Source organism: Cetorhinus maximus, chromosome 24 (genome assembly GCF_964194155.1).
Source record: "Cetorhinus maximus chromosome 24, sCetMax3.hap1.1, whole genome shotgun sequence".
Lineage (NCBI taxonomy): Eukaryota > Metazoa > Chordata > Chondrichthyes > Lamniformes > Cetorhinidae > Cetorhinus > Cetorhinus maximus.
The window spans coordinates 48,960,674-48,974,175 of record NC_135902.1 but is presented as its reverse complement, the minus strand read 5'-3'; the positions used below and the strand labels follow the sequence as shown (position 1 = coordinate 48,974,175).

General features: G+C 41.3%; 1 protein-coding gene across 1 annotated transcript in view; it reads right to left on the bottom strand.

Annotated features, from left to right (window-relative positions):
* The window catches only part of rgs9b (regulator of G protein signaling 9b), a 79,226-nt gene extending 69,806 nt beyond the window's left edge, over positions 1–9,420 (bottom strand). The window contains exon 1 of the mRNA XM_078571234.1: positions 8,724–9,420. Within this exon, the coding sequence (XP_078427360.1) occupies positions 8,724–8,786 (63 nt within the window). The 5' untranslated portion in view covers positions 8,787–9,420. The remainder of the gene's footprint in view (positions 1–8,723) is intronic.
* Positions 9,421–13,502: the final 4,082 nt, after the last annotated feature.

Below are 13,502 nucleotides of genomic sequence, written 5' to 3'. Positions count from 1 at the left end.
TAGAATCAAAGGCATTATCTATAACATAAAAGCAAAAAACTGCGGATGCTGGAAATCCAAAACAAAAATAAAAATACCTGGAAAAACTCAGCAGGACTGGCAGCATCTGCGGAGAGGAACACAGTTAACATTTCCAGTCCGTATGACCCTTCACCAGAACTAAGTAAAAATAGAAGAGAGGTAAAATATAAGCTGGTTTAAGGGTGGGGGGGTGCGACAAGTAGAGCTGGATAGAGGGCCAGTGATAGGTGGAGATAACCAAAAGATGTTGTAGACAAAAGGGCAAAGAGGTGTTGAAGGTGGTGATATTATCTAAGGAATGTGCTAATTAAGAGTAGAAAGCAGGACAAGCAAGGTACAGATAACCCTAGTGGGGGTGGGGTGGGGTGAAGGAATCAAAAAATTATCTATAACCATGGTTTAGCTATATCACTCAAACAGGTTCATTTTGAGCACAGTGATGTTTTTCCTTAAAATAATCATTTGAGACTGTAAAGTGCAGCATAATTATTAACCTTTTATCCCCACAATAAAACACGACTCTTACTTTTCTTAGCGTAATTTTTTTTTAGGCTTTTTCCATGTTAATGTGATCCAACTGGGAAATATTGGGAGCCACAAATGAGATACTAAAGAGCCGCATGCGGCTCCGGAGCTGCAGACCCCTGGCCTCACCCATATGTGTCAGTAGGTTATTTAAACGTGAGAGGACTCACAGCCAAACACAGCCCTGTCCTCATCCGAAGGTGCTTTCCCAAGCAAGCTGCTTATAAAGTACTTCTAATGAACAGATGAGCTTGTGTAATGCATTGTAAGCTCATGTCGGATTCCTATTATAATGGGGTGGTTATGAATTTCAGATTGGTGACTTTTTCAGCTACTGCACCAGTTGACTCATAGTTTCCAATCCTATGCTCATTTTGGGGGTGAAATTTATGTGCACATTATTTTTAATGCACTGACTAGGACATCCTGCTTGCTGATTTAAATGATCCATCATCTCATTAGTGTTCATGGGGTTTTGCTATGAACAGAATGGGTGTCATGTTTGCCTACATAACAGCCAATTAAGTACTTTTTGAGTATAGTCACTGTTGTAATATAGGAAACACTGCAGCCAATTTGCAGATATTGACCAGATAATCTATTTTTGTGATGTTGATTGAGGGATAGATATTGGCCAGGACACCAGCTATTACTCCCCTGCTCTTCTTTGAAGCATGCCATGGCATCTTTTACATTCACCCAAGCAGACAGATGGGACTTGGTTTAACATCTCATCTGAAAGACGTCGTTCCAACAGTGCAGCATTCCCTCAGTACTGCACTGGAATGTCAGCCTTGATTTTTGTACTCAGGTCCTGCAGTGGGACTTGAGCTCAAAACCTTTTAACAACCAGAGGCAAGAGTACTACCAACTAAACCAGGCTTGACACCCAAACGGATTATTTTGTATCAGAGTTGCTGCTTTTATCTCTAGTTTCACATCTTTTTCTACATATGTATTACAACATTCAGACATGAAACTAGCAGTTAGCCTGCCTACTGGTCCTTGCGGAAGGGAAAGGCCCAGTATTTAACACAACCTCCCACCGGTGCTGACTGTCTACTTAGGATGGTTTTTTGCCTATTATTTTGGTTGGCTGTAGTTACGATCCTTGGCCAGACCCCAAGACGTCGGCAGGCGGTCCGATTAGGAACCAGTAATGTTTTGTTTGAAGTAGTTAAGGGTTGAGATTAAAGACCCCTGGCTTTTGGAATAAAACCACAAGGTTCCATGGGTTTTGAACAAACAAAGACAAAATTTACCACACAAGTTCAGAAAGATAAAACAAACAATACGTATCTTATATTGTAACATTAGGGTAAGTATGAGGTACATGCGAATTAAAAGACAAGCTGTGGTTGAACACACCGCACTACAGAGTAAATGGCAGATGCAACCAAGACAGAGTCCATAGATTTCTCAAGAAATCACCCAGATGTTAGCCCCACTGTAAGTCAACCAATCTTAGTGAAACTTCATCTTTCTCAAGAGGGTTTCCAATCTCCACATTTGAAGATCCTGCCTTGGAATTCTCTCCAAACATCTCTCCCACTCAGAAAGCTTTAACAATGGCCTACCTCGCAGGGTTTCAATCTCGCCTTCCGAGATCCCTTCTCCCTGGATTCCCGAGTGACTCAACACTAACTCACAAGCTCACAATCAGATCTATGGCCGTGCCAAGCAGAACACTACTGCTCCAAAAGGATACATTTGCCCCAGCGGCCCACAGTACAGAGTTAGTCTGCTAACTGCAGCTCTTTCTTTAGTTCAGAGACTATTTCTTTGATCCCTTCTTTTAACTTACTTAATAGGGCCTATTCCTCTCCCTGTATCTGTGACACTTCTTGCCTCAAACTGGCTGCCTGAGAAGAGTTGTTTATTGACCCTTGAACTGATCTGGGAAACCTATTAAAATACTCCCAGAGGGTCCCACCATTGTTACTCGGCAGGAACCACTGTTACAGCATTGGAACATCCTGTGCCTTTAAATGTTACAATGGCCATAGACTGCGAATTTAACACACATAGGCATAAAGAATTGAATTCATATCACCGTTCAAAACAAAATATAATATGCATTTGAAATTACTTTCTGCAATACTATCGTATAAATGCTTAACCAGTCGCAATAAATTCTGCTACCTGCTATTTTAACCCATTGGGTTAACTCCTCTGGGAAACTAGCAAGGAGATTTGATAGGGACACATGAAACATTTGTACAAATACATTGCTTATTACTGTTCCCAGACTATTGTGTTTATTCATAGCCACATATCCCTGGGATATCTGTCAGTCAATTACAAAGTAGTGATGAACTAAGGGGCTTAAATAGCATTATAATCCATGAAAGCAAAATTTAATATTGATAACTACCCGGTTTTATTTACAGCATTTTGAGCACAGTGACTTTTCAAATAATATTGATGTAGAGGTGGAGGGTCTGATGGGAATGCTGTGGAACCTCACTGGCTATTTCTAACAGCTAGGCTCTGGGGACATTTTACCCTAAAAACAAAAGAGCTTAAGAAGTAGGAGCAGGAGTAGGCATTTGGCCCCCTCAAGCATAAACCATCATTCTGTAAACCAATGGCTGATCTTCAACCTCAACTTCACTTTCCTACCCTGTAACCTTCGTATTGCTTCATTCCACTACTGCCCAAAAATCTATTAATCTCTGTCTTGAATATAGTCAATGACAGTGCATCCACAGCTCTCTGGAGTAGAGAATTTCAGGGATCCACAACACTTTAAGTGAAAAAATCCTAAATACCCTTACCTGAGACTGTGGCCCCTTTGTTCTAGACTCTCCAGCATCTATCTTGTTAAGCCCTCTCGGAATCTTATATGTTTCAATTAGATCACTTCTGAGTATAAATTCCTAAACTTCTAAAAATTCCATAAGCTTCTAAACCCTAAACCACTTGAGCAGATACTGCCAGGTGTGGGTGGAATATTAGTTTTACATTCTGCCCAATTACACTCTGCATTTAAGCCAGTGGAGAGCAAAACCTGACAGGGATATAAAAGCAAAGAACTGCGGATGCTGGAAATCCAAAACAAAAACAGAAACAGAAATACCTGGAAAAACTCAGCAGGTCTGGCAGCATCGGCGGAGAAGATCACAGTTGACATTTTGAGTCCTCATGACCCTTCAAAAGAACCAGAACCTTCTGTTGAAGGGTCATGAGGACTCGAAACGTCAACTGTGCTCTTCTCCGCCGATGCTGCCAGACCTGCTGAGTTTTTCCAGGTATTTCTGTTTCTGACAGGGATATAAAACAGGCAACTGACCCAATTCAGTCAGTTTCCCATAGACCAGTTAAAGTAAACAGATTAAACCTTCTCCCAGCCTGTAATTCACTATCAGTTTTCTTTAATACATGGAAGATTTTTTTTCCAAATAGCAAACAGGGAGGTTCACAGTTCACAGAATCCCCATAACCTTGCACATTCTTTCTCTTCAGATAGCAATCCAATTCCCTTCTGAATACCTTGATCGACCTGCCTCCACCATCATCTCAGGAAGTTCGCTCCAAACTCCAACCACCCTCTGAGTGAAAATATTTTCCTTACATCACTTTTACTCCCTTTGCCAATTATTTTGAATCTGTGCCCTCTAGTTCTTGATGCTCTCTTGAGTGGGAACAGTTTCTCACTATTTACTCTATCCATACCCCTAAGGATAACTCTATTAAGTCTCCTCTCAGCCTTCTTTTCTCCAAGGAAAACAGTCCCAATCTCTCCAATCTATCCTCATAGCTACAGTTCTTTATACCTGGAATCATTCTTGTGAATCTCCTCTGTACTCTCTCCAATGCCTTCACATCCTTCCTCAAGTATGGCACCCAGAACTGGACACAGTACTCCACATGAAGCCTAACTAGTGTCTTATACAAGTTCAACATGACCTCCTTACTCTTGTACACATACACTGAGATCCCTCTGTTCCTGCACTCCTTTAGAGTTTCTCCCTTAATTTTATATTCTTCCTGCCAAAACGAATCATCTCAAACTTCTCTGTGTTGAACTTCATCTGCCACTTGTCTGCCCAATCCACCAACATGTCTATGTCCTTTTCAAGTTCAAGCCTATCCTCATATTTGTAAAGAGTCCCTTTCACTCTATTGGAAAATATCCAAGAATAGTCATTTTACAACTAATGAAAAAGAAAGACTATATTTTCAATTTTTATTTCTATCACCTAATGAACACAAGAAATAGGAACAGAAGAAAACTCGTTGGCTCATCAAGCATGCTCCGCAATCAATGCCATCATGGCTGATCTTGGGCTTCAACTCCACTTTCCTGCTCGCTCCCCATATTGCTTGATTCCCTGAAAGACCAAAAATCTGTTATCCCAGCCTTAATTATATTCAATGATGGAGCATCCACAATCCTCTGGGGTACAGAATTCAAAGATTCACAAACTTTTGAGTGAAGAGATTTCTCCTCATCTCAGTCCTAAATGATTGGTCCTTTATCCTAAAACTGTGCTCCCGTGTGCTAGATTCCCCGGCCAGGGGAAATCATCTCTCAGTATCTATCCTGTCAAGCCCCTTCATAATCTTGAATGTTTCAGTGAGATTACCTCTCATTCCTCCAAACTCCAGAGAGCTTAAACCCAATTTATTCAGCTTCTCGTCATAGGACAACCCTCCCATCCCAGGCAGCTCTCTAGTAAACCATCGATGTACTGTGTACAGTATTGGTCTTCTTATTTAAGGAAGGATGTGAATGCCTTGGAAGCAGTTCAGAGAAGGTTTGCTGGACTAATACCTAGAATGGGTGGGTTGTCTTATGAGGAGAAGTTGGACAGGCTCAGCTTGCATCTGCTGGAGTTTAGAAGAGTAAGAGGCAACTTGATTGAAACATATAGGATCCTGAAGGGTCTTGTCAGGGTAGATGTGGAAAGGATGTTTCCTCTTGTGGGAGAATCTAGAACTAGGGGCCACAGCTTTAAAATAAGGGGTCGCTTATTTAAGACAGGGATGAGGAGAAATATTTTTCTCTCAGAGGGCCGTGAGTCTTTGGAACTCTCTTCCTGAAAAGGTGGTGCAAGCAGAGTCTTTGAATATTTTTAAGGCAGAGCTAGATAGATTCTTGATTAACAAGGGGGTGAAAGGTTATCGGGGGTAGGTGGGAATGTGGAGTTGAGGTTACAATTCAGATCAACCATGATCTCATTGAATGGCAGAGGTGGCTGGAGAGGCCAAGTGGCCTACTCCTAATTTGTATGTTTGTATGTACCGCCTCCATGCTTCCTATATTGTTATGTATTGTTCCTTAAATATGGAGACCAGAATTGCACACAATATTCCGGGTGTAGTCTCACCAAAGCCCCATACAATTATAGCAAGACTTCTCTATTCTTGTACTCCAATCCCATTCCACCCACAAAGGCCAACATGCCATTTGCTTTCCTAACTGCTTGCTGTACCTGCATGCTAACTTTGTGTACACCCAAGTCTCTCTGAACATCAACATTTACAAATTTCACACCTTTTAAAAAATTAGGCAGTATTTTACCCTGACAATGCAATCTCCAATACAGATATACTGAATTCTATCATTAATCTGAACCTGATACAGACAGACTCTCCCTTTAAAAAACTGAAATATCTCATGCTGGTTTTTTTTTCACCAGATATTTTTTTTTTATAAAGAACTGCTTAAATTCCTTAGCATTCAAATACACTAAATAAAAATACTAGTAATTACATTACAAATAATAATAGCTGTGTGTGAATGTCATGCTGGATTGCTCCCAAAATTGATATCAGGGACAGTAAAATAATAACTGTTTGAAAGTTCCCATTTTAAAATTCTAGGACAGGAGCAAGCAGAGGCATTTCCAAAACCCAGATTTGAATACTATTTACAAACCACTCAAAGCCTTGTCATGTATCCATTATTCCAAATATAAGCCATTTGATTAGACAGCAACCTTGTGAATCCTCCCAAGTGTTTTACTCCACATCATTATGATTATGCACATGAACCAGTTGACCTGTTTCAGCTTAGGTAACAGGAAATGTATGACAGAGGAGGCTTTTCGGCCCATCATGCCTGTGCCTGCTGAAAAAGATATCCAGCCTAATCCCACTCTCCAGCTCTTGGTCAGTAGCCCTGTAGATCATGATGCTTCAAGTGCATACCCATGTTTTTTTTTAAATACGATGAGGGTTTCTGCCTTTACCACCCTTTCTGGCAGTGAGTTCCAGACCCTGACCACCCTCTGGATGAAAAGAATCCTTCTCAAGATAAAGATAATTCAGGAATATGGGAACACAGCACAGGTTTAGGGCAAGTGCCCACAAATACCAACACACACTGATTGAGCTGAGCGACTGTATTCCATGTTGTAACTTCCTTATACTATGTAATATTCCTTTCTCAACTGAGGTATTTCTTCCTCCCTTTCAAGGGCACAAACTGTCACCCATGTCCTTAGACCAGATCTCTCTCTTGACAGTGAAAGGGCCCAAGGTCCTTTTGTACCCTTCCTTTGTAATGCAAGCTTCCATAAACAGCAATGATAATGACTCTGTTTTAGTGATGTTGACTGATGGATGTCTCCTCTACTCTTCTTCAAAATAGTGCCGTAGGATCTTTTGAGCCTGCCTGAGAGAGCAGATGTGGCCTGGGTTTAAGGGTCTCAGCTGAAAGTCAGCACCCCCAACAGTGCCGCACTCCCTCGGTACTACACTGGAATGCTAGCCTAGATTTCTGTGCGGGACTTGAGCCCACAATTTGCTGACTCAGCAAAGAGAACCTGAGTTTACAGCTGAGCTGCAATAAGTTTGTTAAAATATCAAAACGCACAGCAAATGGGTCGTCAGCCAAAACACCGCCTCTTCTATCAGTGTGAATTTCAGCCACACTTCCAGTTTCAATTGCTTTACTATCCCAGTGGTCTATCTGAGGAAAATCGCATTAAATTTGGGGACTGCGATGTGTTGTCTGCTCAAAACTGGAATGATACAACCACCACACAGATCATGACTGTCGTGAGTGGCAATAATGAGGGAAAGTTTGGATTAACCAGGGCGAAGCAGACAGCAAACACGGACATTACTGGCAGTCAAGAGTGTTTTTAATGCCTGGACGCTTTGTTTTCCTTCATAGACTAACTGACTGTTGGAATGTTATTTATAAAACACGAAAAGAGCGACACAGGCAATGCTGGAAATAGGAGCAAGTCACTCAGCATGGGAATGAGGTTAAGGTCTAGGATGGGATGTAATGTTGAAGTGAGTTCCGTTAAAATGTCCCTTGCGACATTGTTGATCTTTATTCGTTAATTTGTTGTTAACAGTAAATAGCACAGACATTTCTCCACGTATCACCGTTGCTGCTGATGTCCACAGTCTGATTGAGGCATACTTCAGGCATTAGATGTCCTGTCACTCTCAGTAAAGTTAATTCTATGAAATCGGATAAAAGTGCGACAGGCGTCCGTCTCCCTTGACCCTGAGGCCACCCCGGGCTTGGTTCGATCGAGATTATTTTCCTTAATTCTTTTGAGGGCTGTTCCCAGAAATAATATGGAAGGGGGGGAAAAAAATAAAATACATTCTCTGAAATTTCTAATAATTTCACCCACAAAGCTCACAGGACAAACGAAACATTAGACACACAAGTCCCAGGTTGTTGCATGGAGCGCAGACAGTTCCCGTTATGTATAAATAACAAACAGTGAGCTGGATTACATGTTGCAAGTAGTTTCAGTGCAGGACAGTAATCTGTTGCTTATTCCGATGTAGGCAAATGAATCTAACATAAATAAATAAATAAATAAAAGCAAAATACTGCGGATGCTGGAAATCTGAAATAAAAACAGAAAACGCTGGAAAAAAACTCAGATCTGGCAGCATCTGTGGAGAGAGAAACAGAGTTAACGCTTCGAGTCCGTATGACTCTTCTTCGGAGTTATTATTTATAGATACATCTTGAATAATTCTTGTATGTGTGAGAGAGAGACATTTGCACCACGTATCTCAAAATTACACTTCAAAATTAATTAGTACTTCACAAAAGAAGAAAGCTCCAATTTTCTCTTCACGGATCCAAGCCTTGGTTCCGCCTGGGCGCTTTACAAAATTGTCTCCCACTAATAATAAATGACTGGTCGACTTGTTATTACTATTCTTGTTTTTTTTTTCTCTCTCTCTCTTACCTTGCGCAGGAAAGCCATTCGAGGCCGGTATTGCTGGCCCTGATTGAAGCTTTTGATAGTCATGTTGCCCCCTCGGTTTGCAATGTCTCAGCTTTGAGAATGAATTGTATCCAAGTGATGCTGGCAGCGCGGGCTAGTGCGCAGACTCGCCCCCCCGCCGCCGGCCGCGCGCCGCTCCGGCTGCCAGGGCAACGGCGGCTCGCGCTCCGGGGAGCCTGTCAATCAGCGGCCGGCCGCCGGCCCCGCGCACATGCGCAGACCCACTTGCCGCAGCTGAAGCGATCTGCAAGCTTGCGTGAGCCTCCAGCGGAGAACTGCACTGGGAGAAGGCAACAACAACTTGCATTTAACATCGCAAAATATAAAATGTATACAAAAAAAGAAAGGAAACCTCAAAGCTTATGAAACAAAGTCACTGCCAGGTCTGGCATAAGTGATGCTAAACCTAGACTTAATGGGAAAATACCCCCAAAAAATTGTAAAATGAAAAGTTTTCTAGGCCGGGGTAGGTGTTTTATGCACAGAATGTTGTTTGCATTCCTTTCTTTAAAGTTTTGTAATCCATTACTGTGGAAATGCTCAGCAGATCCACACTTTTTAATTGGCAGTGTGTTTGATGGTTGAGCTTAAGGAACTGAAACTGAACGTTTGGATTATAGAATGCTTGCTTTAATAAAAATGCTGAATAATGAAAAAAAAACAACTTGCATTTATAACGGCCTTTCGTGTAGTAAAAGAAAACGTCCCAAATGAAATATTGACAGCCAACCACGTAAGCAGGCATTAGGATAGTTGACCCAAATCATGGTCAAGAGATTTTAAGAAGGGTTTGCACTCTACCAAGAATGTGGATGCACTGCCAGTGTGTGTGGTGGAGGCAGATTCAATCGAGGCATTCAACAGGGAATGAGATAGTTTTCTGAAAAGGAAGCACATGCAGGGTTCTGGGGAAGAAGGTGGAGGAATGGCACTAGGTGAATGGCTGGTGCAGACATGATTGATTGAATGGCCTCCTCCTGTGCTGTAACAATTCTGTGATTCTGTGTCATCCGATCAAGTGAGTGGCTGTAACTAAAGAGCCTGCGCTGAATCTATTCCAGTAGTCAAAAGATAAAAACAAAGATAAAAACAAAAAACTGCGGATGCTGGAAATCCAAAACAAAACAGAAACAGAAATACTTGGAAAAACTCAGCAGGTCTGGCAGCATCGGCGGAGAAGAGCACAGTTGACGTTTCGAGTCCTCATGACCCTTCAACAGAACTAAGTACAAATAGGAAAGGGGTGAAATGTAAGCTGGTTTAAGGGGGGCGGGGGGGGGGGGTGAGGTTTGTTGGGACAAGCAGCCAGTAATAGGTGGAGATAACCAAAAGCTGTCACAGACAAAAGAACAAAGAGATGTTGAAGGTGGTGATATTATCTAAAGGAATGTGCTAATTAAGAGTAGAAGACAGGACAGACAAGGTACAGAGAGCTCTAGTGGGGGTGGGGGAATATTAAAAGGTCGAAATAAACAATGGGTGGAAATACATTTAAAAATAATGGAAATAGGTGGGAAAAGAAAAATCTATATAAATTATTGGAAAAAACAAAAGGGAGGGGGAAGAAACGGGAAGGAGGTGGGGATGGAGGAGAGAGATCAAGATCTAAAATTATTGAACTCAATATTCAGTCCGGAAGGCTGTAAAGTGCCTAGTCGGAAGATGAAGTGCTGTTCCTCCAGTTTGCGTTGAGCTTCACTGGAACAATGCAGCAAGCCAAGGACAGACATGTGGGCAAGAGAGCAGGGTGGAGTGTTGAAATGGCAAGCGACAGGGAGGTCTGGATCATGCTTGCGGACAGACCGAAGGTGTCCTGCAAAGCGGTCACTCAGTCTGCATTTGGTCTCTCCAATGTAGAGGAAACCGCATTGGGAGCAACGAATGCAGTAGACAATAATTTATATTGATTTTTCTTTTCCCACTTATTTCCATTATTTTTAAATGTATTTCCACCCATTGTTTATTTCTACCTTTCAGTATTCCCCCACCCCCACTAGAATTAGCACATTCCTTTAGATAATATCACCACCTTCAACACCTCTTTGTTCTTTTGTCTGTGACAGCTTTTGGTTATCTCCACCTATCACTGGCTGCTTGTCCCAACAAACCCCCACCCCTTAAACCAGCTTATATTTCACCCCTTTCCTATTTTTATTTAGTTCTGTTGAAGGGTCATGAGGATTCGAAACGTCAGCTGTGCTCTTCTCTGCCGATGCTGCCAGACCTGCTGAGTTTTTCCAGGTATTTCTGTTTCTGTTTTTATTCCAGTAGTCACCTGGTCAGCCTTCCACTTTGCGCCTTCTGTTAATCTGAGCTCGTCCAAAACTCTGCAAGCCCATGCCCGAACTCGCATCAAGTCCTATTCAGCCATCAGCCTTGTGCTTGCTGACCTACATTAGCTCCTGGTCCAGCAATGCTGCAATTTTAAAGCTCTCATCCTTGTTTTTAAATCCTTCCATGGTCTCTGGAACTTCCTCCAGGCTTTGAGCTCGCTCTGCTTCTCCAATTCTAACCTCAGTTTTCATTGCTGTACCATTGGTGGCCATGTCTTCAGCTGCATTGGTCCTCAGTTCTGGGAATCCCTCCCTAAAACTCTCCACTCCGCTTCCTTTCTCTCCTTCGATAAGACACTACTTAAAACCTGCTAATTGTCTACCAGTGAGCAGTTGGTGTGAGAGGAGGTTGGAAAGTTTGACCGTTGAGAAGCACACTGGACGAGATGGTTGGCAAGAGCAAAGCATGTGGTTGCTGCCCTTAAGGATGCTGTGATGTTGATTTTATTGACAGAGATGAAGACAGCGCAGCTATAGAAACATAAATATCCAAACTACCATGTTTTTTGTATAATAATAGAAAAATATGCATGAAAAACTGTACATCCTATCTTGGGTACAGGTATATTGTATTATTGCAGAAAATATTGCACATACCCGGCCTTTTAAACAGCTCCATTGTGGATGTCAAAATTTCTATCACTTTCCTTTTTTTGGATGGGGCAGAGTGTGTGCTTATATCAATTCTTCACAACAAGCAGATTCAATTAACTAATTTACATATTACAAAGAATTTCCAACATACAAACAGGCCATTCAGCTCATCAGGTTCCATGCTGGTGTTGATGCTCCATATGAGCCTCCTTCTACCCTACTTCATCTAACCCTATTAATATATCTACCCAATCCTTTTATGTTATTTTGTTGTATTCTGTTCGCATTCTTCCACATCACCGCTGTTAAAACATTATTCTCATCATTTACATTAAATAGTTAATTTATTGAAAGTCCTTTCTTGAGATTTAAACAAATTTAGTTGGAAAAGAGCAATTTATAAGAAGCAGTAATCACAAATGTTCTTAAAATATCAAACAGTCTTTATGCAATGAACAATGAATAATAAACAAAAGCATGCATAAGAAAGAATAGCTATTTATAAATCTAGCTCTGAGAAAAATATCAGGGGGTATAAAGACTTAAGCACACAAGACACTTGGGTCAACCTGATAGTAATTGTTCAAATGCCAGCACATAAACTGTTCAATTTAACCATCAATTATATGCTTATTGCCAACTGCAAGGTTCCCATATTTACAGGAGTTTCTGTGTTTTGTAGGGAAAAATCAATTGTGAGCATCGATATGGAAAAACATCTGTAAATTGACAAGGGAGATAAAGTGAGGAAGGCAAAAGCTGCATCCTATGACTAATCCCTTTATAGGTTATAGTGGTTTTAACACTGAGACCTTATACAATCATAAAGGATATGTTCACTCTCCATGGGAACATATCCAGGAAGTAACAATTTTCAGCAGATGAGACCCAAGAATAATGGCTCCAGAGGGGATAGTGACATTCACCAAGCGCAACTAATGAATTTCTGAATGGCAAAATGTCAAATGCAATGTAATTGTCCCGACTGGGTTCTTACTGTCATTTTACTGTAAAGGACACAATGGGCAGAATCAAAAATAACAACACAAAAAATATTGAACAGCAAATAAATTTTCTGTAGTTAAGTTGTGTCTTTGAATAAAGTTGGCCGGCTTCAGATTAATCAGCAGCAAATCCTTTAAAGCTATGAGTGGATCATGGCAGTTGGTGGAATTTAAAATTCAATTAAATAAATCTGGAATTGAAAGCTACTCTCAGTAATGGCGACCATGAAACTATCATCAATTGTCGTAAAAACCCATCTGGATCACTAATGTCCTTTAGGGAAGGAAATCTGCCTCCTTACCTGGTCTGGCCTACATGTGACTCCAGATCCACAGCAATGTGGTTGACTCTTAACTGCCCTCTGAAATGGCCAAGCAAGCCACTCAGTTCAAGGGCAATTAGGGACGGGCAACAAATGCTCACCTTGCCAGTGACGCCCACATCGCATGAAAGAATAAAGGGAAAGAAAGATCTGCAATGCTTTAGAACTATTGTTTTATTCAATGAAATGCTTTTTAAACAGTTTTCAATTTCCATCACCCACCCACAGTCCACATAATTAACTTTAACACTGCTCCCCATTAATCATTGCTCAATGCCATTTTGGGGCACAGTTTTGGAAAAAAGCTCATAGCTGAACTGAACTTGACTCTTGAACAAATCCTGATTAAAAGTTTCTCACAGTATTCATGCAGCACCAGTCCAATTGTGTTGAACATCTGAAAAAACAATAACTGAGTGTAAAAGAAACCAGCTCGTAGTATGAATTGTTGCAACTGCTTTGCTTAATTCCTTATTGACCTCATTG